The following is a 25,467-nucleotide window of genomic DNA, read 5'->3' on the forward strand; positions in this document are numbered from 1 at the left end:
AGTGGGCAGAGAGGAGACCAGCTGAAAGAGTCACAGACAACAACTAGCAGTCAATTGAAGGGATTCAATTCCAGGTCAGGAAGCCCTGTGCCCAACCCACTTCCCAAGTCAGGTGAAGAGATCAGAAAGCCTCTCCAAGGCAGAAATCGGCAGCAGGCAATACATGCAGAGGAAACAGAGGCTAAAAACGAAGCGCTTCTAGACCAGTGTTTGTCAAACATGCTGTGCAGTGAAGGTCCTCAGAGCCAGATCCTGAATGGCAGCAATGAACGTGACTTTCATCAGGTTCTGTTAACACAATCTTATTTAGTGAGAAATCATCGACTTTTTACTGTGTTAACAGGTGCATTAAAAAACAGACTATTACTCACAGACTGTCCCAAAGGATGAGAGGAGAGAAGGATAACTGCCTACTTTCATTTTCCTACATTTCCAAAAGCCCACTTGCCACAGCACCACGCTGGCACCAGGGCATCCGGATTTTTGATATAGTGAGAAGGACAGAATCCATGTATATGATGCTTACTGATCGAATGCCCCCTGCTACATGCTCAACAGTCCTGAATAACATTCCTACAGATGTGCTCAAGAAGACCTATGCTTGTTGCAGATGCGCTCCCTAACTTCTCTCCATTTCCTAAGAGCTGTACTTTTCTAGGACAGAGTACATCCATTTATACTCCTCTCCCTCTTACTTCTCACATTATAGAAAAAAATAATCGGAGTCTACATGCCTGTAAGAGGAAGAACACAAGACTACTTACATACAAAGCAGTCATCACCCAAAGTCTACCTCTATGTCGCCCTGCCCTTGGAGGCTGGTGAATTCACACACAAATTGCCAGTCACACATTCGTGTACAAAATTAGTACAAGTGACAAGGCAAATAAATAGACATTGGTTAAAATTAGAAGTACATTAGTTATTTTAGGAGACATGGTGTTGTGTACGGGGTTTTATATTCACACTAAAAACAGAAATGGCTTCAAGTAAACAAATGCCTCAACTAAGTGGTTATACTCTTTTTTAAAAACAAAAACGAAGTTCTTGTTTCTCATCTGCTTGTACGTCTGTTTCTCAAAGGCAGCAATAAAATAACCATAGGGTGGTTTGGGGTAATTATTTGGCTACTGCTCTCTCTGTAGTCATTCATGGATAATGTCTAAGGAAAATGCTGAATATATAACATCTATTACATGCTAATGGCCACACTCGAGGATGGCCCAAAGCCTTGGGCCCCTGAACCCATGTGGGAAACTCCGAAAAGGCTCCAGGCTCCTGGCTTCGGATTGGTGCAGCTCTAGCCACTGTAGCTGCTTGGGGAGTGAATCAACGGATGGATGGAAGATCTTCCTCTTTGCCTCTCCTCCTCTCTAGATATCTGGCTTTCTAATGAAAATTAATAAATCTTCTAAACAAATAGAAACAAAATTAGGGCCAGTGTCAGGGTGCAGTAGGCTAAGATGCCATCAGTGATCAGGCATCCCATACAGCACCTACGTTCTGTCTACTCTGATTCTGATTCAGTTCCCCAGTGGAGGATCCCGAGCACTTGGGGTCCCTGGCACCCCTATGGGAGACCAGGATGGAGTTCCCAGCTCCTGGCCCTGGCCATTGTGACCATCTGGAGACTAACGCAGTAGAGGGAAGATCAATCTCTCTTTCTATGTCACTCTATCTTCCAAATAAATAAATATGCATTTTTAAAAAAAGTTTTAAAACTAGTTTTCTTTCTCATGAATGGATTATAAACTTGAAGAGCAACCTTGGATAAACTGTACCAACATGACACGCACAGACATGAGATTAGGCCCTGACACTTGGAAAGTGAAGCAAACAATTTCTCTAGTAGATGAATGTTAAGTTCTTTTCTGGCAGAGGGTGGTACTGTGGTGCGGTGGGTTAAGCTACTGTAAGGTGGCGTTCTTGTATGCCAGTCGACAGTTTGCACTACACACAAACCACTCACCCTGTTAGGGTAACAGCACTAACAGAGTGCTCAGATCAATGTCCAAGTGCTATAAAGGTGCCCAAACCTCTACTTGTACACTTCCTTCACCATGGAAGAGTGACAAACAGTTCCAGACTAGCTACAGTTCACACATCACACTTGTGTGTTACTTTTATAGGTCTGCTCTCTTTCTGTTTCACCCTTCTCTGCAGTTAGGACATCAAATTCAAAAAAAAAAAATTCGGGGCTGACAACATGGCATAGTAAGCTAAACCTCCACCTGCAACACTGACATTCTGTATGTACTTCCCTTCTGGTCCAGTTTCCCATTCACGGCCTGGGAAAGCAGCAGAGAATACCCCAAGTCCTTGGGGCCCTGTACCTAGATGGGAGACCCAGAAGAAGCTCCTGGCTTCTATTGTGGTCACTTGGGGAGTGAGCCAGCAGATCTCCCTGTCTCTCCTCTCTGTAAATCTTTCAAACAAAAATAAATCTTTAAAATGTATTAATTAAATGTACAAGTTATATTATTAATTTTACTTATATGCATATACAATTTTACATAAATGTAAAAAGAGATATAAAGTTCGGTAGGGTTAACATTACTGCGCTAAGAACTGTTCACAATGATTAAGAACTAGCTTAAGACTATAAAAGAGGGGAAGAAAAACACAAGGGCCTCTACAACCTGGGCAAGCAAACTTTCCTTTCCTGCCTTTAAGTAGCCCACTGCCACACTCTATTGACTTCCAAGCCCAGCTGTTGAGTTATCTGGCCGCTGTCTTCAATCTCTCGAGTTCTTTTTTTAATGTAAGATTTTATTAGCATAAACACGCGTTTTAAATGCGTCATCTGGTTATTACTATCCCAAAACCCACTTCAAGGATATCTAACACTGCAAATTTTATCATTACAGCTTTCTTGGTGTTTTAACTTTTATTTCTTTTTAAAAAGATTTATTTTTATTGAAAAGGCAGATATACAGAGAAGGAGAGACAAAGAGAAAGACCTTCCATCCTCTGGTTCACTCCCTAAGTGACCACGTTGGCCAGAGATGAGCCGATCCAAAGCCAAGAGCCAGGAGCTTCGTTCAGGTCTCCCACGCGGGTGCACGGTCCCAAGGCTCTGGGCTGTCCTTGAATGCTTTCCCATGTCACAAGCAGGGAGCTGGATGAGATGTTGAGCAGCCAGGGCACGAATTGTGCCCATATGGGATCCGAGAGCATCCAAGGCAAGCATTTTAACCACTAGGCTATCACACTGAGTCCTATTTTTATTTTTTATTAGATCTATTTACTTATTTTGAAAGTCAAAATTACACAGAGAGAGATAAATAGGGAGAAAGATCCACAGTCAATCGGGTGGTTCACTCCCCAGATGTCTCCAATGGCCAGCGCTGAGTCTGGTCCAGCACTGGCCATGAGTTTCACCTGGGTCTCCAACATGGGTACAGGGGCCCACGCACCAGAGCCATCCTCCACTGCTTTCCCACACACTTTAGCAGGGAGCTGGATTGGAAGTGCAGCAACTGAGCCTTGCACTGAAGCCTATATGAGATGCCGGCATTGCGGGAGGCAGCTTTAACCACTATGCCACAAATGTTGACTCCACTTTTGCTGGTTCTGTTAAAATCATTTAGCTCATTTGTACTCTTTGTGAATGCTTCAACATCACCTTGAGATTTATTCATGCTTATCATGTGATTATCACTGATTCCATCCACTATATGAATACATGGTTATACATCTATTTTCTCTGTGGGCGGACATCTGATTTCCTGCAAGTTGGAGGCTCTCCTGAAGAGTCGTTCTATAAACTTTCTTACATAAAAACTTTTCTACATTTTTGGTAAATGTGTATGAATTTGTTATTTGATAGATACTTGAGAACAGACTCAAAGAGTCACAGGGTATGGGCTCACTTTCTCTATGCTTCTGAAATCAAGAAAATGAAACAGAAGAATGAGAAGGAAACATTTTTTAACAAATAAAAACCACACTGAGACCAAAAGACAAGATAAAATCTCTAATAGTTGGAAAATCATGTTATCTGTTGCTAACAATTTCATTTGAGCATTTAAACCAAAAGAATAGAAGAAAAGACAGTTATCTTTTCCAGGGGAAGGTGAGGTGCAAGTTTATTGCTTATGGAAGTTTACTATCGCACACACTGGGTCACACCACCCAGGTCAATGACCACTCTCATGCTGATGGAAAGACCTACAAATATCCTCATGTGCATAACAAAAAAAACCTCTTAAACTTCTTGAACTTGCCATGTCTAAGAGCTGTTCTAACTACTGTAAATGCAGACGATATCTGATGTCCGTACTTGCCCAGCTGTTCCTGCAGCACAAACTCAAGAGACAGCCTTGATGTGCTCCTTCCCTCCCAATCGATCAAAATCAATCAATCAATCACAAATCTGTCAGTTCTATGTTTAAAAGCTATACACTTCCTCATCTCCACGGCCCAGCCAATGCCAGCTACGACAGCTTTCAATGTGATTTCCTTGCCTCTAATCTTATCTGCTTACAATCCATCATTCACCCAGCAGCCAGTACAAATTAGAGTGGTCATACCTCTACTTACCCTCAGAACAAAACCAAGTTCCCCACGACAACCACAGGCCTTCTTGATCTGACCCCTGACCCTCCGTTCTCACCTCTTAGCACCATCTCCAGCAATCTGTTTCTCCTAGTACATTCGCCTGCTTCCTCATTTGGGAGTTGTGCCTGGACCATTCCCTCTGCCTGGACTCCCTGGCTCTCCGACCTTACCCCATATACTCCCTTACTACCCTACCCTCACACACTCCCTTCCTCCCTCATCCCCACACACTCCCTTCCTCCCTCATCCCCACATACTCCCTTACTACCCTGCATTCACATGTTATCTTACTCCCTCATCCCCACACACTACCTTACCACCTTACCCCCACATACTCGGCTTTGCATTCAGAGGCCCCCCCCTTTCCAAGCCAGCTATCACTGTTTTGATGCTCACTAGCTATCACCCCCATTTTCTTGCAGTCTATTATTACAATCTAAAATTACCTGTTCATTGCCCCTACTCCATTATAACTTCTCTAAGGGCTGAGTTTTGTCCATCTTGTTTATTATTTCCAAAGGCTAATAACTTGATAAACACTCCCAGAAGCACTATACAGACTCTAATCATACTGATTTTGGTTAGCTTATTATAGTTTAGTACACTTTAAATTATATCTGTTTAGTATCTGTTACTCATTTATTGTACATAAGCTGAGCTTTAGCTGTAAACACAGCAGAACATATTGACATTAAATGAGTATAAGAGCAGAATGACCCACCACTGTGCTAATTACAAAATGCAGAAGACATAAAACTGTCTTAACAGCAGGAAGCAGACTAAACATCATTTAAAAGGAATGACAAGCTCAAGAATAAAAACAAAATCCAGAAAGCATAGTTAGAAAAATTTCCATTTCAAATAGTGGCAATGTGGGCAGGTGCCTGGCCCACGCTTCAGATGCCACTTGAGAAGTTTGTGTTCCATACTGGAGTGTCTGGTTCAAGTCCCAGCTCCACTTTTTCATTCCAGCTTCCTACTACTGTGCATTCCAAGAATCATGAAGTGATGCTCAAGGAACTTGGTCCTTGCCCCACTCCTGGGTGCCCGTACTGAGCTCCTAGCTCCTACACTTGACCTGATCTAGAGTTCCTGCTTCTGGAGGTATGTGGGGAGTGAACCAGTAGGTGGGTGGAGAATCTCCTTTGGTTTTCAAATAAATGAGAATTTAAGATAATGACAATCTCAGACAGCTCAATTTTCTCTTGGAATATGAGTCTTATTTTAAAATATGCCACATGAACATGCCACCTATTGTGATGGTTTGCATGAAACGTTACATTTAAGTTCAAATCATGGCCCTAAGTTGTTTGCTCTTAATTCCAGAGTTTCTGACTGTGGTCATTTATGTTTTATTTTATAGACCACAAACGATTCTGATTCACAACCAGAATCAGAACTACTGCCTGAATATTCTGAAAGTGATACCACACTTGAAAGATAATTAAGAAACAAGAGTTTACCATAATCTAGATGTTTTCAATAAAAGACATTCATCCCAACCCAAATGCTGCACCTGTACTCACCTTTCTGAAAAATCAGAGTCGATAAATTCTCTAGCCCGTTTCCTATCACTAAAAAAGAAGACAGCATAAAAATACTTACATAAACACAACTTTATTATGACTTGCCTAAATCTACACTGAATACACTCAAAGACAAAAATTAACAAATATACAAGATATATACATAAAATTTAATTTTACCATGGGACCAAGACATTTTGACACAAAAGTCATAGGTTGAAATGAGCTTAACAAATATTTAGGGAGGAGAACATTGCATATCTACAAATCAGAAGAGGAAATGTTTATTTGTTCTGCAATAACTGACAATAAAAACACTAGAAAAACAGTCTTGTCACCCCAATATAAAACAGTGGGAGCTGAAAACATACAAATCTTGATTATCTCCAGAGCGGGTTAACACTCCTAGGAAGGGCGTGGCTTTCATGCTATAGTCTTCCTGGCCACGTAGAAATCCAGGGTCACCTTTTACACCTATATGAGAGCTTTCACAAGGATTGAATAAGGGTCATGGGGTCCCAGGTGATCCTGTCATTTCATCTCATTTGATATATACACATACAAAATTCTTCTGTCTTTAATATACATGTGTATTTAAATATACATGTATATATATGTGTGTATTACCATGAATATGGATGAAAGCACTTGTATCAATTCATTTAATAACCTATGGGAGATTCTGTTAACATGTACTGCCTGGTGACTAAAAACTCACTTTATGAGAGAACCATGAATGCAGACAACCCTGTGTCAATGACTTCCACACTCACGACTTCTAAGTAGGGATGAGTATTTAGTCTTAGTGTTTATGACCCCAGGTAAGACACCTGGATTCTACACTGGAGTACCCACGTTTAATGGTCAGCTTTAGCTCTTGAGTCTACATTACTACTAAAGAAAGCCCTGGAAGACAGTAGTGACAGCTCAAAGGCTGTGTTCCTGCCACCAAATCTATCCCACCAGACAATTAGGCTTCCAGTTTGGGCCCAGCCTCGTCCCAGCTGCTGCAGGGAGTGAGCCAGTATGTGAGAACTTGCTGTCTCTCTCTTCCACTCTCTGCCTCATAAGCACATACACACATAAACAAACAAGACCAAAGAAGCGGACTTCTAGAATGACAAAATGAGGCTCCGAGTAATTTATCCAAAGTGCTTCTTTTATGGAAGCATGAAATCTTAAGATAGGGAGTGAGAAATGCTAGGTAAAGGTACTCCACAGAAAGAAGTGAAACATAAAGAGCTGATACGGAAAGTGGCAAATGAGAAACACAGAACAGGCATTTACTGAATTGGCCAATGTTTAAAAACAATCAAGGGATGTGGCTGGCCAGGTGGTTCACCAGGTGAGGCTGCTGCTTGTGATGTGGGAATCCTACACTAAAGTGCCAATTCAAACCCTGGCTACTCTGATTTTGATCCGGCTCCATGCTAATACACCAGGGAAGGCAACGGAAGAGGGCTCAAGTACTTGGGTCCCTGACACCCATGGGAAACCAGATGGAGTTCCTGGATTGTGGCTTGAGTCAGTCCCAGCCCTGTATGTTGTAGCTAGTTGGGGAGTGAACCAGCAGGTAGAAGATCTTTCTCCCAACTGTTTCTCCTTCTTTGTTGCTCTGCCTTTCAAAGAAATAAAATCAACCTTAAAAAATAAAGTTAAGGACAAACCTAATTAAAAATGCCAAATACTGTCTTCTCTAGTTCCTTTATCTTGACAGAAAAATAAGAATTCATAAGGAAAATGCTGAGAATGGCTAACACTTAACACATAACTACTTAGGCGTGTTAAAATAACATACAAGACAGTTTTTATATCTCCAAAGCAGCTAAGTACTGCAGACGTAAGCAGCAGTCTTGTTTCAGAGTTGAGAAGGCAGGAGATTCAGTTACAAGTTACTGTACTGGTTACTGGTTTTCCTGTTTACAAATGGTTGCTCCAGAGATGATTTATATCTAAGACGTAAAGTGAAATAAAACAGGTGATTTTAAAGGAAGCACATTTTGGTAAAACAACTAAACTCATAATTTAAAAAAAAAGAACAGAAGACAAGAGAAGTTAGGAGGGAAAAAAAAGCTCAGAAATTTTAACATTTTTTTTTTTTCATTTTAAGGTTCTAAAAAACAGTACCTGGCCACACTCTTACCTGGGGACCCAGCCAGTAGCTTCAGTGATGTGTGTCTGAGTGACCATGGCTGGGGCAGGGGTGTATGGATGCCCAATCAGAACACTTCCTGAACTGGCTAGTCTCTGTGGTGTGCTTATAATCTGTAAAGCAACGGGGAAAGAAAACACTCTTAATGATTAAAAGGAGGCACCAGGCAGCAAAGAACCTACAATGCTGCCCAAGGGGTGCTTTAAAGCCCAGCACCTAAAACAGGAGCATTTCCGTTGATTACGCTTCTTTATTTATATCCTTCAAGCAATGTCCTCAGTATTGACACTAGGTCCCAATGTAGATTTTGGCAAGTGATGATTTTCAAGGAGTCAGTGACAATGTCCGAACATCAGACAATGAAAACTGACAGAGATGAAGTGCAGCAGGATTTCAGTTCCTGCTGCTGGAGAACCATGAAGGGGCATACGTCCTCACAGTTTATTCTATACTCAGACTTCACAATTTGCATTATTAAGTAGGTGCAATTTTACCTTTCTGCAAAATTTTATTCATGTTTTATCTGAAAGGCAAAGAGAGAGAGAAAGAGATCCATTGGCTGACTTATTTCTTAAATGCCTGCATCACTAGAAGTGGATTAAGTCAAAGTCATGAACCTGGAACTCAGTCTGGATCTCCTGTGGCCCAGAGTTGGCATTAGCAGGAAGTTGGAATTGGAAATGGAGCCAAGACTTAAATCCAGGGACTCCACTATGGGATGCAGGTACCCAAACACAGTCTTCACCACCGTGTCAAATGTCTTAAAATAGTTTGTATCATTAAACATACTCCTAAAAGACATTTTTATTTATTTTACTTATTTGAAAGGACAAATGGGAAAGACAGATGGACAAGTAATCTTCCATCCACTGGTTTACTCCCCAGACACTAACAACAGCTGGGGTTGTTCCAGGTCAGATTTAATTCAGGGGCCCGGCACAGTGGCCTAGCAGCTAAAGTCCTCGCCTTGAACGCCCCGGGATCCCACATGGGCGCCAGTTCTAATCCCGGCAGCTCCACTTCCCATCCAGCTCCCTGCTTGTGGCCTGGGAAAGCAGTCAAGGACGGCCCAGTGCTTTGGGACACTGCACCCGCATGGGAGACCCGGAAGAGATTCCAGGCTCCCGGCATCGGATCGGCACAGCACCGGCCCGTTGCGGCTCACTTGGGGAGTGAACCATCGGATGGAAGATCTTACTCTCTGTCTCTCCTCCTCTCTGTATATCTGACTTTGTAATCAAAATAATAAATCTTTAAACAAACAAACAAAAAGATTTACTTCAGGTGTTCCAAGCGGATGACAGGGACCCAACACCTTGCGCCATCACCTGCTGCTTCCCAGGTGTGTAGCAGCTGCCAGCTGCAATCAGCAGTGGTGCTGGGACTGGAACTCGGGCATCTCAGGCAGTGGCTGCACTGCTCTGCCCAACATCTGCCACCTTAAAAGCATGTTAAGGCTGTAAGACATCTTATTTTGTGTGAATTTACCATTCCCTATTTATATGTATATAAAAACACACAGATCTTTAATAACTATCATAATTAGTGCTGTAACAAATATTTTTATGCAGTGACCCTGGACTTAAGTTCTATGTAGTAAGGCAAGATTCTAGAAAGCGAACCAATAGAACCAAGAATATGGACTTTTTCCTCAAGGTTCCTTCATATGTGTTACCAAGCTTGTTTTTCCAGGTCTCGTAAATTTACAACTGGTGGAAAGAACATGTTTTTTTTCCTTTATTTTTTTCCCCCAAAGATGTTGTAACACCAAAAAACTGGCTAGATGGCAGTAGCTCTTACGATATTTTCAGCACCCCAACTCTACCCAAAAGCGTGTGATTTAGTGAACCGAATCAGACTGGTGGTGTGACTAACTGATGAAGCAGATCTTTCCGTCTTTCCTTCTCTGTGTAGATTTGCATTTCCAGTAAAAAATAAATAATAATAAAAAAAGAAATATCATGTTGTATCAAGTGTACAGGCCTCTTTTCCATGCATCTCTGAATTAAACATAAACATCTGGTTTCTCTGCAACAGATCCGTCAGGCTATGAAAGTCAGGGAGCAGCTGGACTCTGCCAGAAGACTGGCTGCCTTCAGTCAACATGCTGATGTTCTACTGCCGCCTACAGTCAGAAAAGCCAAGAAAGCAGATTCTGCAGGGCAAAAGGAAATCTACAAAAGGTGTTTCATGAAAGACGTCCATTATTTGGGCAACATTCTTGTTTCACATACAGCATGTGGTCTTTGTTTTTAACTTCCTGAAATCAGATGGCCGTGAAATTCTTAGCAATCAAACTACAAGATGTGTACCTGCATATGACAACCTCCAAGCTCATGTGCAAAACTCTTAAACTATCATCCATTCCAACACAAAATTGGCTTCTATGATCACAGTGAAACCTCACAGCGACAGGCTTTTCAAACCTCCACACCCCTCCAATGTCCACATGATTGCCAGCAGCATATGGGTGAGGCTTTACCCATGAGCTACCCGACCACTAAAATGCTCCAGAGGAGAGACCTGAGAAAGGGCTGTAACAGGGTATTGCCCATTTAGTAGCTCTAAGAATATGCCTTGACCAAGGGATGGACAAAAATCAGAAATTACTGTTCACTGGTCCCGAGGCTGGAAGTCCAAAACTAAGCCAGAGGCCTATCTATCTTCTGGCAAGGGTGTGGTGTTCTCCCCTGTCACCAAAGCTCTGATGTGACAGCTGGGGGTTGGGGCAGGGCTGCTGCTGGTCACTACCACTCAGGAGCAAAGGGGGGGCGGGTGGAGAGACACTTTTAGATAATAGCACTTTGCCCCAATCCCTCCAGAACGCCTAGTCGTCTCGCACAGAAACATGCCTTCTATTTCGCATTCAGCAGTTGCGTAAGTCTTCACCCCTTCCAGACCCCCTCAAAACTACCTAAGTTGTCTCACACAGAAACATGCATTCCATTTCACATTCAGCAGTTGCATAAGTCTTTGTTCCTTCCGGCACCAACCCCAAAGTCTGAAGTCCAGAAGCCTCACAGATGAGATTCAAAGATGTGACTCATCCTGAGACAGGTTCCCCTCCAGCAGTGCCTCCTGCAAGCCCTGGTGGGGCAGGCACAGGAGAGACACCCCCAGCCCGCAAGGGAGAAACAGGAAAGAAAAAATGGGGATAATAAGGCTTCACCAAATCCACACTCAACAGGGTCAACCCTGAATTCACACAGGCGGAAGTCCTCTGTGTTTCCACAAGTCTGGAGTCCTGCCAGTGGCCGGACCCCCATGGCTGCCCTGGGCATTGCTGCCACAGGTAAGGACTTCCGGCAGACAGACTCCTCCTTCCGTCGCGCTGTCTGCAGTTCTGTCTCAGCTCCCAGAGCACCCAGTGAAACCTTAAGCAGGGAGGGTCTGGACCCACAGCTCACACACTCTGCACCCTGGCAGAAATGCCAAGGGAGGTGTGTGTGTGCATTTGTCTGTGCACACACAGGTGTGTGTGTGTGTGTGTGTTAAGATTTATTTATTTGAAAGTCAGAGTTACAGAGGGAGAAAAAGAGAGACTGAGACCTTCCATCAGCTGCTTCATTCCCCAAGTGGCTACAAGGGCCAGGGCTGGGCCAGACTGAAGCCATGCGCTTTCTCTGGGCTTCCCACAGGGTGGCAGGGGTCCAAGAATTTGGGTCAACTCCCATTGCTTTTCCCATGCCATTAGCAGGGAGCTGGATGAGAACTGGTGCCTATATGGGATGCTGGCATTCCAGGCCACAGCTTTAGTCACCTTTTCACCATGCTGACTGTGAGATGGCCAGATTTTAACTCTGTGGTGTCTGGAGGAGTGTCTTCTATGCCCTGAACTGCACCTGGGCCCACTGGAGTCACACTTGGAATGACTAAGAATACTGTGTCAGAACAAACTTGAGGCGGTGCAGGGCAGTGACTGCCAAGATCCCATCAACCCCCAAAGCTATATTTTTTCATGTAGATTCCCCTCAGGCCTCGGCACTGTGGACGTGTGATGGGATGGGCAGCACCAGTGGTCTCTGACATGCCTTCCGGCTCATTCTTCACTGTCTGGGTCAACAGCACCAGGCTCTCACTCATCCATTGCAATCCTCTTATCAAAAAGTTGCTTGACCTGTGCTTTGTCCCAGACGTGCATCTCCACACACAACGGTCAGGCTGAGAATTTCACAAGCCTTTTAAGTCCTGCCTCCCTTTAGACTGCAGGTTCCACTTAAATTTGTGTGTTTCTTCTTGAACTTTATTACAAGCAGTCAAGAGAAGTCAAGTATGGCAGGCACTGTGGCACGGCATTTTAAATTGCTATCTGTGAAACATTCCGTATCACAGCACCAATTCCAGTCCTGGGAGCTTTGCTTCTGATCCGGCTCCCGCTAATTCCCTTAGGAGGCTCAAGTACTCAGGCCTCTGCCAGCCATACTGGAGCCAGGACAGAGCTCTGGCTCAGTCAAGGCTGGAGCAGCCATTTGGGGAATCAAAGATCACTCTATTGATATTTCTCCATTACTCTTTCAAATAAGTAAAATGAAATCTTTTTTAAAAGTTTCAAAAAAGAGAGCCGACCCATACCCTCAAACATTGGTGAGAGATTTCTTCCATGGAATATTCTGTCTCGTTGCTTATAAATTCCTTCTTTCCCCAAACAGTGTCTCACAAACATAATTCTGTCAAGTTCATAATCACTGTGTGGCAACAATGGTCTTGCCTGGCCTTGCTCCCCTCTGAGATCCATGGCTTTCGCTACTCACATTTCCGCCAACATTCTGACGGTGACCACCTGAGGTCATTTGTAAATAAATAGGGGTTTTCTCTCTATTTCCACTGGGTCCACAGCAAATGGTGTGTGCTGTTCCTCACACTCAGCCAGTTTCTGCCCATTTCTTAGCCTCAGAGCCACTACTACAGCTATCTGTGTGTGCCACAGCACCCCACTTCTTCGTTTTTTTTCCCCCCTGGAACATTCATCCTTTTATTTGAAAGGCAGAGTAAAAGGGCGGTAGGATGGGGAAGGGGAGCCAAGAGCTTCCTCCAGGTCTCCCATGCAGGCGCAGGGTCCCCAGGACCTGGGGCATCCTTTGCTACTTTCCCAGGCCATAACCAGAGAGCTGGATCAGCAGAGCTGGGACATGAATCAGCACCCACAAAGGATGCTGGAGCTTTACCCACTGCACCACAGTGCTGACCCCAGCACCCCACTTCTGGGTACTAAGTTTTGTTTCTGTCTGTTGCTGTAAAAAAAAAAAAAAAACATACCGTAGACAATAAAAAATACAAATTTATCTCTTTCAGTACTGAAGGATGGGAAGTACAAGATCAAGGCAGTAGCATGGTTCTTGGAGAGGCACATGAAGACCACTGGGATCTACAGCAAAGACGAAACCAAAAACGGTACCCTGTCCAAGAACTCAGAATTAAAAAACAATCTGTAGGGATGGGCAGGTGCTACAGCATAATACCCTACCGTCCACCACTGCACTTCTAATCCACTTCCCTGATTATGCCTGGGAAAGCGGCAGAGGACGGCTCAAGCCCTTGGGACCCTGCACCAGCGTGGGAGACTTGGAACAAGCTCCTGGCTTCAGATTAGCTCAGCTCCAGCCACTGCAATCACTTGAGGAGTGAACCAGTGGCTGGCAGATCTCTCTGTGAATCTACCTTTCAAATTTAAAAAAAATCGTTTGACACAGGAAAACCAAGTCTTGAGCTGGCCTGGTCTAAGGCAGAGCTCTTGTTCCGACGTCTACTTGGCTGAGCCTGGGGTTTACGCTCAGCATCTTAGGAGTGCGCATGAAGACTCTACTGCCTAGTCTGGGCCATGGTGGCCATATGGGGAGTGAACCAGCAGATGGAAGACTTTCTCTCTCCAGCTCTTTGATGTAAATAAACAAATCTTTATTTATTAATTTTTTTATTACAAAGTCGGATATACAGAGAGGAGGAGAGACAGAAAGGAAGATCTTCCATCCAATGATTCACTACCCAAGTGGTCACAACGGCCGGTGCTGTACCGATCCAAAGCCGGGAGCCTGGAACCTCTTCTGGGTCTCCCACACGGGTGCAAGGTCCCAAAGCATTGGGCCGTCCTTGACTGCTTTCCCAGGCAACAGGCAGGGAGCTGGATGGGAAGTGGAGCTGCTGGGATTAGAACTGGCGCCCATATGGGATCCCGGGGCTTTCAAGGAGAGGACTTTAGCCGCTAGGCCATGCTGCCGGGCCCCAATAAACAAATCTTTAAAAAAAAAAAAAAAAAAAAAAAAGGAACACTGTAATGGCCAGTCTCCTAGAAGTCTGAGTGTGTTTCGTCTTTCTGTTTATAAAATCATATTCCAAATTACAGACTTTACATTCAGGTGCCTAGCTCTCGTGTTCCCACCACACAGCAGGGACACAACTGCTTAGCAAATGTTTTAAACTCTGGGCCCGGTGCAGTAGGCTAGTGGCTAAAGTCCTAGCCTTGCATGTGCCAGGATCCCATATGGGCACCAGTTTGTGCCCCAGGAACCTCGCTTCCCATCCAGCTTCCTGCTTGTGGCCTGGGAAAGCAGTCAAGGACTTGCACCCATGTGGGAGACCTCGAAGAGGTTCCTGGCTCCTGGCTTCAGATCATATCAGCTTCAGCTGTTGCGGCCACTTGGGGAGTGAATCACTGGATGAAAGATCTTCCTCTCTATCTCTCCTTCTTTCCTTCTGTCTGTCTGACTTTCCAATAATCCTAAATAAATCCTTTAAAAATAAGTAAAAACATAAATAAAACAAATAAAAAATACATCTTAAAAAAAGGGCAATAAAAAGATGTTTAAAACTATCTGAAATGACCTTGAAACAGAACATCTACTTGTGCTTCAGGCTCTGTGAGGTTGGGATTACATTCTTCATATATTAAGCGATAAATTGCATTGTATCTTCAGCTTAAAGTACATAGTTGATTGAGGTGTTTCAACTCACCGAGGAAACCTATCTAGAAGGGACTTAAAATCTAAAGAGTTCCTAAAACATTAGTTATGCTTTCAGAGAACATTACGTAGTTTCCTATTTTATGCCCATTATTTCTACTGCTTCGGATGCACATGAACTGCCAGACTGATTTCTCTGCAATGGTCCTGTAATGGGAAGTGTTTATAGTTCCAAGGCAAATTGACTGTTGGGTTATACAGTGAATTACTTGGCAAAGTAGAGTTTAGGGAAGTAAAGGTTGTTTTACAAGAAAAAGGAGGGAAACATAAAACACAACAGATCTCAAATCAATGTAAACATCCAATACAAAGAGAAGAAAAAAAGCATGGATTTAATACAGAAACAGGCCAGATTTACAAGTGCAAAAATTAAACAGTGGAGCACACAATGCCCCTTTACTTCAGATATCACCAGTTACAATCAGAGAAAAACAAGCTTTTAATAAACAACAAAATTGATAAAATTACTGATAATATTTAACCAAACATCTTTGATGCAATTATTCCTTGGCCCAAGCGAAGTTTCACTTCTCAGATTCAATATTTTTCTTACCATTTGGGGTCCAACATTCACATTTATTGGTCCTAGAGTTTTTGGTAAAATCTTTGTTGGTGAGTTGGTGCTGGAAACTGGAAATGCAACAAATGAAAGATTACCTGCAACGACACAAAATAATAAGTCAGTGTCCCATCGCACAAGGGCCACTTGCTGTCTACACACCACTGGCCCCACTCACTCATTTTGCTGATTTACGATTACCTGAAGAAGTATGTCAGAAAGAAGAAACTTTACCAAAAGGCTACACTAATTACTGCCTTGTCGAATACTGTTTGTTCTGCTGCATATGCAATCTTATTTATATCCTACTGGAATTCCAGCAAAAAATAAATACTTCCAGTCTGACAAAATCTATTGACCTTCGAGCTGGTCTTTAGAGGAAAAGAAATCTATGGTGGTTTATATCGTGATTTATAGCAGGATTCAAAATAAAATCAGATCTTTAATACCCATTAAGGCACAACATGAAGTGCAACATGCAGTCAAACAAAGGCCTACTTGCATTTCTTTCTAGATGTCCCAGTTGTAAATTTTTTGGAATCTAGAGTATTCAAGAAAAAGGCATGACACTCACTAGTTGTAATACTGGAAACAGTGGCTCTGTGCAGTGTTCTCAATTTAAGAGAGTAAACTGCTTCCCAAAATATCTACCCCCCATCCAATTAAAAGACAACCAGCTCTGTTCTAAACTACAGTATCAACTACTATCTTCTCTGGACAAACTGCAGCATTCAAAAGCTAACATAGCAATCAAACGGACCAAGGAGATCACCCTTTGTTATGCACGGGGGTGGGGGGTGGAGGCCAGTACAGAAACCCTCAAGAACGCCAACACCAAAAAGCAGGATTGGAGAGGCCACGTCTGCCCAGGCTCGACCCTGCACTTCACTCTCTCTAGGCTTTATCACACCCCACAAACTCCTCTGTTCTCACTACTGAGAGATGACTGAGGCCTCTGCCTCCACCCCATTTAGAAACAACATCCACTAAAGCCCTGAGCTGCCTGTATCTTACCGGGTGCTCCTGGCTCTGGCTTCTTCATGCTGCGGGCGCTTGTCTCATTTCTAACAATGCGAATGGTCAGATCTGGTATGATGGGGCATAATGCCTTCTGGGGAAGCCAGGAGCAATGCCAGCACCAGGTGCAGGGAGGGTTTGGGCTCCAGAGCCTTCCAAGGTCACCCAGATGGCTGCACAGGGCAGCCAAGGACGAGCGCTTCTGCTTTCATTGGACGTCCCACCCCAGAATGCTTTCCTGGACACTTTCTATCGGCAGCAAACCCTTCTCGCCTCTGGCAAACCTGTTTTGGACACTCCTAACTTCCGGGCTTCGGATGCTCCACGTTTCTTCCCGAATGCCTCCGGAAATCTCTAGAATGGCAATAACAGGTCCTGTCTGAAGACCTCACCCTTCCCAGCTTTGGTTTTACCTAACTACCTCCACACAGACTCCACAACTCCAAATAGGTGAATACTTTCCAGGCCCAGAAAGACCCCCTTAATGCAACTGCCTGGCTCTGCTGTACAGCCCCACCCGACCCCGTCCCCCCTTGGCTGCAAATGTGTTTTAGTTGGGCTGAAAGCCAGACAACCTCCAGAATGGTTCTGAGTGACAGCTGGGTGTAGGCCTAATCCAGAGCCTAGCATGCAAGCATGAAACACGTGACTTCACATAAAACACACGACCTGATTTATTTTTATTAGAAAATCAGATAAACAGAAAGCAGGAGAGACAGAGAAGAAAGAGCTTTCATCCATTCATTCACTCCCCAAGTGGCTGCAACAATCAGAGCTGCACTGATCCGAAGCCAGGAACACAGAGCCTCTTCGGGGTTTCCCACATGAGTGCAGGGTCCCAAGGCTTTTGGCCATCCTTGACTGCTTTCCCAGGCCACAAGCAGGGAGCTGGATGGGAATAAGGGCCACTGGAATTAGAACGGGCACCCATATGGGATCCCTGCATGTGCAGGCAAGGACTTTAGCTGCTAGGCTACTGCACCAGGCCCTATGGTCTCTTTTGACACAGGAAGGAAATGAGTTTGGGGGAGACTGACTAATGTGTGCATGGTCCCAGCTGCAGCCCAAGATGGGTGCTGTGTGTGTCACCTGCTCTGAGGAAGCCAGCCCCACATCTGGTTACTCTGTGTTCTGGAGCTTGCTCTCTGGTTTCAAATAAATAAATAATCCTTAAAAAATTATGAGAACTATTTATTCATTGGTCTCTATAAGAATCCACAAAGTGGGTCTGGCACCGTGGCCTAGTGGCTGAAGTCCTCACCTTGAAGGTGCCAGGATCCCATATGGGCACCGGTTCTAATCCCGGCAGCTCCACTTCCCATCCAGCTCCCTGCCCGTGGCCTGGGAAAGCAGTTGAGGATAGCCCAGGGCCTTGGGACCCCGTATCCACATGTGGGAGACCTGGAGGAAGCTCCTGGTTCCTGGCTCCAGGCTTCGGAACAGCACAGCACTGGCCGTTGCAGTCGCTTGGGGAGTGAATTCTCAGACAGAAGATCCTCCTCTCTATGTATCTGACTTTGCAATAAAGATAAAATAAATCTTAAGAAAAAAAAGAATCCACAAACTGAACAATGATGCATGTACACGGCTCTGCACAAAAGCTTTGGAACTAAGAGGCACTACCACAGAAGCAGTGACCATGCCACACGTAATGCAAGGAAGAACAGGGCCCTTGGGCAGGTGTCGGCTGGGGTTCTCCTGCAGCTTAATCTATAAAATTATTTTAAGAACACAAAAGAAGATACTTATAACTAGGGAAGAGATTAAGCCTAATCTTTTTTTTAAAAAAGATTTATTTATTTTTATTGGAAAGGTGGATATACAGAGAGGAGGAGAGACAGAAAGGAAGATCTTCCATCCAATGATTCACTCCCCAAGCTGTGGCAACAGCTGGAGCTGAGCCAATGTGAAGCCAGGAGCCAGGAGCTCTTCCAGGTCTCCCAAGAGGGCACAGGGTTCCAAGGCTTTGGGGCGTCCTCGAATGCTTTCCCAGGCCACAAGCAGAGAGCTGGATGGGAAGCAGTGCCGCCGGAATTAGAACTGGTGCCAATATAGGATCTTGGCACGTGCAAAGCGAGGACTTTTTTTCTTTTTTTTTTAATCACCCTTTACTATTATTATCATTTTATGATACAGTTCCATAGGTCCTGGGACTTCCCTTAACCCCTCCCCAGTTTCCCAACCCCACAACTAGTTCCTCTATATCATTACTAACGTACAGCTCTTCATACACAGTCATAGGTCCATCACTGCAGGCATGGACAATGGCAGAGGGTCCAGCATCCTATTGTCAAGATATACTAAACAGTTTCATCTTTGTCTGGAAGTAGACATGCATACTGCATTGTATCCTCACATCTGGGTAAGTTCGTCTCCATTTCACAGTTACTGTACATCCCCTTAAATGAAAAGCCACAAAACCAAATCAACAGGAAGAACAAAGGAATTAACACCTTGAAGTTAAATACCATGCTACTGATAGATGAATGTGTCGCTGAAGAAATGAAAAAGAAAATCAAGAACCTTCTTGAAGAAAATGACGCTACTCTATGATCTATGAGTCACTGAATAATTGAATCACACGCAGCTGTTTTGAAGAGATGACACTAACAAAAACATCAGAATCCATGATATAGCTTCTGCTGATTTTTGTTGGTGAAATGTGTCTCTTCTAGACAACAAATAGATGGGTTTTGTTTTTTAATCCAGTCTACTAATCAATGACATTTGATTGAGCTTAAGCCAATTACTTTCAGGGTTAATATGAATGGGTGGTAATTTTGTCCTGTCATTTTAGAAATGGGCTGTTCATTGGTTTAGTCTTCTGTTGTCATTAGCTGGGATGTCATTTGCCTTTGGTTTTGTTGTGTGCTATTCCTCTTCTCTGTCAAGAGAACATCTTGAAGTCTCATTTGTAGGACAGGTTTGGAAGAAGCATATTCTTTTAACTTTTCTTTACTGTGGAAGATTTTTATTTCCTTTTCAAAGACAAAGGAAAGCTTTACTGGGCACGTAATCCTAGGCCAACAATTTTTTTCTTTTAGAATCTGGAATATATCATTCCATTCTCTTCCTGACTAGAGAGTTTCCTGTGAGAGGGCTCCTGTGAGTTTAATTGGCATTCCTTTATATGTCAGTCAATTTTTTTCACGTGCACATTTATGGATCTTTTGCTTATGTTCGACTGAAGAGAGCTTAATTATCATGTGTCTTGGTTAAGATCGCTTTTGATCAAGCCATTTGGGAGAGCTTTGTTTCCTGCTGGTGACAGGAAATATCTTTCAATTCTGAGATTCTTTCTTCTGCTTGCTTCATTCTATTTTGGAGACTCTCCAGTGTACTTTTAATTTGCTCTACTGTGTTCTTAATTTCTGCTATATCAGCCTTGATTTGCTTTACTGTTGCTTTTTCTTAACATATTCCTTAAATTCTTTGAATTCTTGTATGTGCTTCCCATTATTGATCAGAAACTTTAAAATGAGTTTTCTGAATTCTGTATTCCCCCATTTTCTCGATGTCTTCCTCCGTGAACTCTGAGGTTGGCATAGGGTTTTGCTCCTTTGCAGGGGAATCTTCAGTAGTATTCATTGTGCCTCTGTATCTTTTTTTGCTCTAGGTCAGTGTATTTCTAGTTATCAGAGTCTTCTCCCTGGCGCAGGTTTCTAAGCTGTGTCACCCATAGGTCTACAATTTGATTTTATTTATTGCATGTTGGTACAAGGCTCTTTGTTTGCAGTGACTTGTGCCACTCCCTCCAGCGAGTTCCAGGTCTGGGTTCTTATGTTAGATTTCTACCATGGTCTCCATAGCCCCAGCTCCTGGCTCACCAGTCTCTACCTTCTGTGATCCCGTGCTTAGGCTGCACCATTGTCTGCAGAACCTTTTCCCAATTCCAGTTCAAGCAGGTCCCAGGATTAGGGAGACATCAGGTGTCCGATATAGCTAGATTGTTAGTGGTGGTAATCTTGCAGGAAGCTGTTCAGCGTTAGGTCTGGGTGCCACATGGACCTATTTGGACTCTTACAATGTCACAGTCGATGTTATTTTCCTGTGGGACCAGTACAATTCACTGAGCTCAGTGAGTTCTCACCTAGCTCAGCACATGCTCAGTTCATTTGCTCCCCTGCAGTCCCAAAGTTGTTGCCACACTGTACAAAATGGCACTTGATGTGCTACTACTAGAGTTCTTGATCTGCTGGCTGTCAGGTCTGAGGGCTACCCGGACCTGTCTTGGGAGGAACTTGTAGAATGCCACGTTGCTGCAGTTCACTGAGTCAGAAATAAGTTCACTCCCAGGTCAGCGTATGCTCAGTCCTTTCCCTTGCCTTTGCCTCCTTAGGCAAAATGGCACCCAATTCGGCTCTAGGGGTCTAACTGGGTAGTAAATCCACCCTGTTCTCACACTGCCTGTCTGGGATCTGCTGCTCTGTCTCTACTCCTGGTCAAATCAAACAGACCAGCAGGATGGACAGTTCTTTGTCTAGGTTAAGCTCCCAAGCTCCCAGTGAAAATTCCTTCCCACCTGGTTGCTGGTGGAGTGTCAGCTGCTGGAGGAGTTCAGATAGCCATTAGCTGAATGCTGCTGGAGTATCAGTCACTGCAACACCACATCATTGTTTTTACTGCCTTCCTGTGTCTGTCACTCTCCAGGTACCCCTCTGCTGTTGTTCTGTCCTCTCCTATTTCCTGGAATGTGTCCTCTCTGCTTCATCCTGATTAACTGTTTCTCCGTCCGTTTGAATGTGTCCTTATCCTATTCCGCCATCTTGATTCTCCAAGGTGAGGACTTTAATCACTATGCTATCGTGACGTGCCCGATTAAACCTAATCTTAAAGCTAACTTAATTCAAGAAAAACTGAGACTACAAAACTTTGGTCAAAACAAAAAGGAAAGCAGCGCAACCAGAGTTGCCATGCCAGTTAAAAACTGGCATGAATTAGGAGAAACCAACCAACCTGAAAACATATTTTAAAGTATATCTGGAACAGTAATGGCAAAGAACAGCCAGGACAATTATGGGGGGAGGGGAAGGCCAGGAAAGGGAGAGAGGAGAGTAACTGGGAAAAGGGAAACCACCAGATTTCAACATTGCAGTTAGTCACTGAACTAATGTGGAAGTGGCCAAAAAGCAGATGGGGAAACTGAGAGGGCGCTGGCATCTGGTCCAGCAGCACGGGCGCCCACATCTGCACTGGGGGCTGCGTTCACTTCTGCACTCCAGCTCAGACCAGGGGCAGTCCCTGGGAACTGGCTTGCTGCCATCCTTGTGGGAGAATGGAACTATGTTCCCAGCTTCTAGCCCCAAACTCCAGCCACGTCGGGCATCTGGGCAGAGAACCAGCAGATGGAAGCTGCCTGCCTTGTCTCAACTAAATGATAAAATCACACAAATAAAAGAACAGTAGCTGGAGAGATGTACCCAAGTAATGAAATACTTTGCTTTTTTAATGACAGCGAGAAGACTACATAATCTACCAGCACTTTACCAATAGACATGAAATTGATCAGGTCACTTTCTTAATGAAGGTTTAATTGACATACAGTAGTACTTGTCATGTGAGGTTGGACCTTTTTTAAAGACCTTATTTATTTTATTGGAAAGGCAGATTTACAGAGAAGGAGAAACGGGGAGAAAGATCTGCTGTCCACTGAATCACTCCCCAAGTAGCTGCAATGACCAGAGACCTAAGCCACTCTGAATCCTGGAGCCAGGAGCAGGGTTCCAAGGCCTTGGGCCATCCTGTTCTACCTTCCCAGGCCACAAGCAGGGAGATGGATGGGAAGTGGAGCAGCTGGGACATGAACTGGAGCCCATTTGGGATCCTGGACAAGCAAGATGAAAAATACCTAACTTCTGTATTTGAATCTTGCACTTCCTGGGATCTTCACACTGCCACTTTCAAGGCAGACTTCCCATGAACTGACCATGACACACTTAATCAGGAGTCTACATCTTGGATCAGCACCCTTGGCTGACTCAGTCTCGCTCTCCCAACAGCTTTGTAAATTACAAAGCACATGGCACTCAGGTTCACAAGATAGTTTTTCAAATCATAGAGAAGTTTAAAACAAGGTTAAAGCTTCCTCCTTATTGCTCACCAGAATAAAGCACTACTAAAATCATGGTTGACCTTGCCAGGCCTTTTGTGAGTTATGTACATACATGTGTATATGTAGTTTTCCAGGTGAATGTAATGAGCTTTTTTTCCCTTGGCAAATGCACGCTTATACGTTTAGGGAGTGTATATTATTCCATACTATCCATGTAACCAAAAAATAGTTAAAGATTTAAAACTATTTACAGGCTTCTGCTATAATCTGCTACATCTGAAGGCCTAGGGATGTGGGTAATTCTTCTCTGCATCATTTTTACCAGAGGAAGTGCTGGTTAGGGGGAAGGCCCACGCTTAGCTGCAACTCTGTTGCAGAGACAAGACATTCGCAGAGTTGCAAGGGGTATGAAAATGTACATAATTATTTTAAAACCTCTAAGCTAAAATTCTGAGCTAAAATTGTGTACCCCAACGCATCACCCTTTCACTCCTAACCCACAATCCAACATGTCATCGGGAGCTGGAAAGATTTTCTAGCACCCTCTTCCGCCAATACCTACATAAGCACCAGGGGTACCTACAACAATGCCACTGGCTCTGTGTCGCTCCTCCTCACTCTGTAGCTCTGTCTTTAAAATAAATCAATCTTTTAAAAAAATAATAACTTGAAAGGCAGCGAAAGAAAACGTGCTTCCATCTGCTGACTGACTTCCAAAATGCTGGACAGGCTGAAGTTGGGAGCCAGAAATTTAGTCTAGGTCTGCGTGGCTAAGACTGACCCACTTGGGCCATCACCTGCTGCCTCTTGGGGACTGAGTTACTAGGAACTGCACCCACACCCACATATTTCAATATGGGATGTGGACACCTTAACCATTAGGCCAAACACCCGCCACCAAATATTTTTAAGATGCAACACTGTGCCACATCCTCATCAACTTAGGCCATTATGAGACTTCTTAATCTTTGCATCTAGTATGTGAAAAAGTTTCTTTTTGCAAAAAGTTAGTATTCAATCATTAAAATCAAGTATCTCTATATGATTATTGACATTGCTTCATGTACTGCACTTATTTTTACATTGGGGTTTTTTTTTTAAAGGTTTATTCATTTTATTACAAAGTCAGATATACAGAGAGGAGAAGAGACAGAGAGCAAGATTTCCATCTGATGATTTATTCCCTAAGTGAGCCACAACGGGCCGGTGCGCGCCGATCCGATGCCAGGAACCTGGAACCTCTTCCAGGTCTCCCACGCGGGTGCAGGGTCCCAATGCATTGGGCCGTCCTCGACTGCTTTCCCAGGCCACAAGCAGGGAGCTGGATGGGAAGTGGAGCTGCCGGGATTAGAACCAGCGCCCATATGGGATCCCGGGGCGTTCAGGGTGAGGACTTTAGCCGCTAGGCCACGCCGCCAGGCCCTACATTGGGGTTTTAGCCTTTTTTTTAAACTGACTTGCAAGGGGAGGTTAATTGATTAATTTCTTTTTGTAAAATTTTTAAGAATAATCCAATTACATGTATGTTGCAAATTTGTTTACCAACTTGTAATTTACCTTTTTAAAGTATACTGGATCTTTGATGACAAAAAACATTTTGATTTTTAGTAAAATACATCAATCTTTCCACTTAAACTTTTTAAATTCCATAATATGGTTAGAAAGATTTCCCTCATTTCTAAATTAACAAACTACTGCATTTCTTCCTTCTAATGCTTTTATAGTCTTAATTTTTATATTTAAAATATTTTTCTTTCTGGAATTTATTTTTGTGCAAGCTAAAATGTTGAAACGTAAGGTTTCTTTTATCCAAAGGAACCATGTTATCCCAGGATAATTTTGTAAGTAATCACCATTTCCCCACTGGCTTGAAATGCCCACTCCGATAATGAACAAATTCTCATATATAAGCTTTAGTTTCTGTTTTTCAACTTTTGAAAGATTTTTAAAGAAGCAGTCAGTTGGTTCTGGCACTAACATTACACACTGGAGCAGTCCTGTGGTTCTTGATCCAGTTTACCACTAATGGAAACCTTTGCTGAGAGGCTTGGGGCCTGACTCCTCCACGTCCAAACCAGGTTCCTGCTAACGCACAGACAGCAGGTCATGATTGTTCAACTGTTTATGTCCTGCCACCCACAGAGAAGACCCAGATGAAATTCCAGGTTCCTTGCTATCACCTGGCACAGCAACAGCTGAAGTAGGGTTTACGAAGTCAATCTACAAACAGAAGATCTCTCTCCTTCTGCCTTTTAAATAAAATTAAATAAACTTTAAAATGTAAATCTCTAGATCAGTATTGTGACACAGCTGCTTAAGCTGCCACCTATAATACCAGTATCCCATAAGGATACCAGTGTAAGCCCTGGATGTTCCGCTCCCAATGCAGCTAAATGCTAACATGCCTGGGAAGGCAGAAGACGGTAGAAATCACTGTGCCCCTGGCTCCCGATGTGAATGACTTGGATAGAGTTTCAGGCTCCTAGCTTCAACCTGGCTCAATCCCCAACTCCTGTAGCCATGCAGCCATTCTTGGAGTGAATCAGCAGATGGATAATCTCCCTCACCACATTCCTCTTTAACTCGGGCCTTTCAATTACATGCATCATTTAAAAATATATATACATATGGGAGAATCAAGATGG

The 25,467-nt window shown here is 43.7% G+C and overlaps 1 protein-coding gene across 18 annotated transcripts in view; it reads right to left on the reverse strand.

Moving 5' to 3' along the window:
• The window catches only part of TFDP2 (transcription factor Dp-2), a 147,003-nt gene that overhangs the window by 14,510 nt on the left and 107,026 nt on the right, over nucleotides 1-25,467 (reverse strand). For 6 of the 18 annotated variants that reach the window (XM_058661370.1, XM_058661362.1, XM_058661364.1 and 3 more), the window contains 3 exons: nucleotides 15,748-15,851; nucleotides 8,230-8,351; nucleotides 6,087-6,134 (listed from right to left, as the gene is read on the reverse strand). In XM_058661370.1, the coding sequence (XP_058517353.1) occupies nucleotides 6,087-6,134; nucleotides 8,230-8,351; nucleotides 15,748-15,750 (173 nt within the window). In that variant the 5' untranslated portion in view covers nucleotides 15,751-15,851. Of the gene's footprint in view, nucleotides 1-6,086; nucleotides 6,135-7,884; nucleotides 8,039-8,229; nucleotides 8,352-9,566; nucleotides 9,589-15,747; nucleotides 15,852-16,767; nucleotides 16,787-25,467 lie in introns of those variants that run through there. The other 12 variants (XM_058661377.1, XM_058661378.1, XM_058661373.1 and 9 more) reach the window with 6 other exon arrangements.

The sequence above is a fragment of the Ochotona princeps genome, chromosome 3 (assembly GCF_030435755.1).
Source record: "Ochotona princeps isolate mOchPri1 chromosome 3, mOchPri1.hap1, whole genome shotgun sequence".
NCBI lineage: Eukaryota > Metazoa > Chordata > Mammalia > Lagomorpha > Ochotonidae > Ochotona > Ochotona princeps.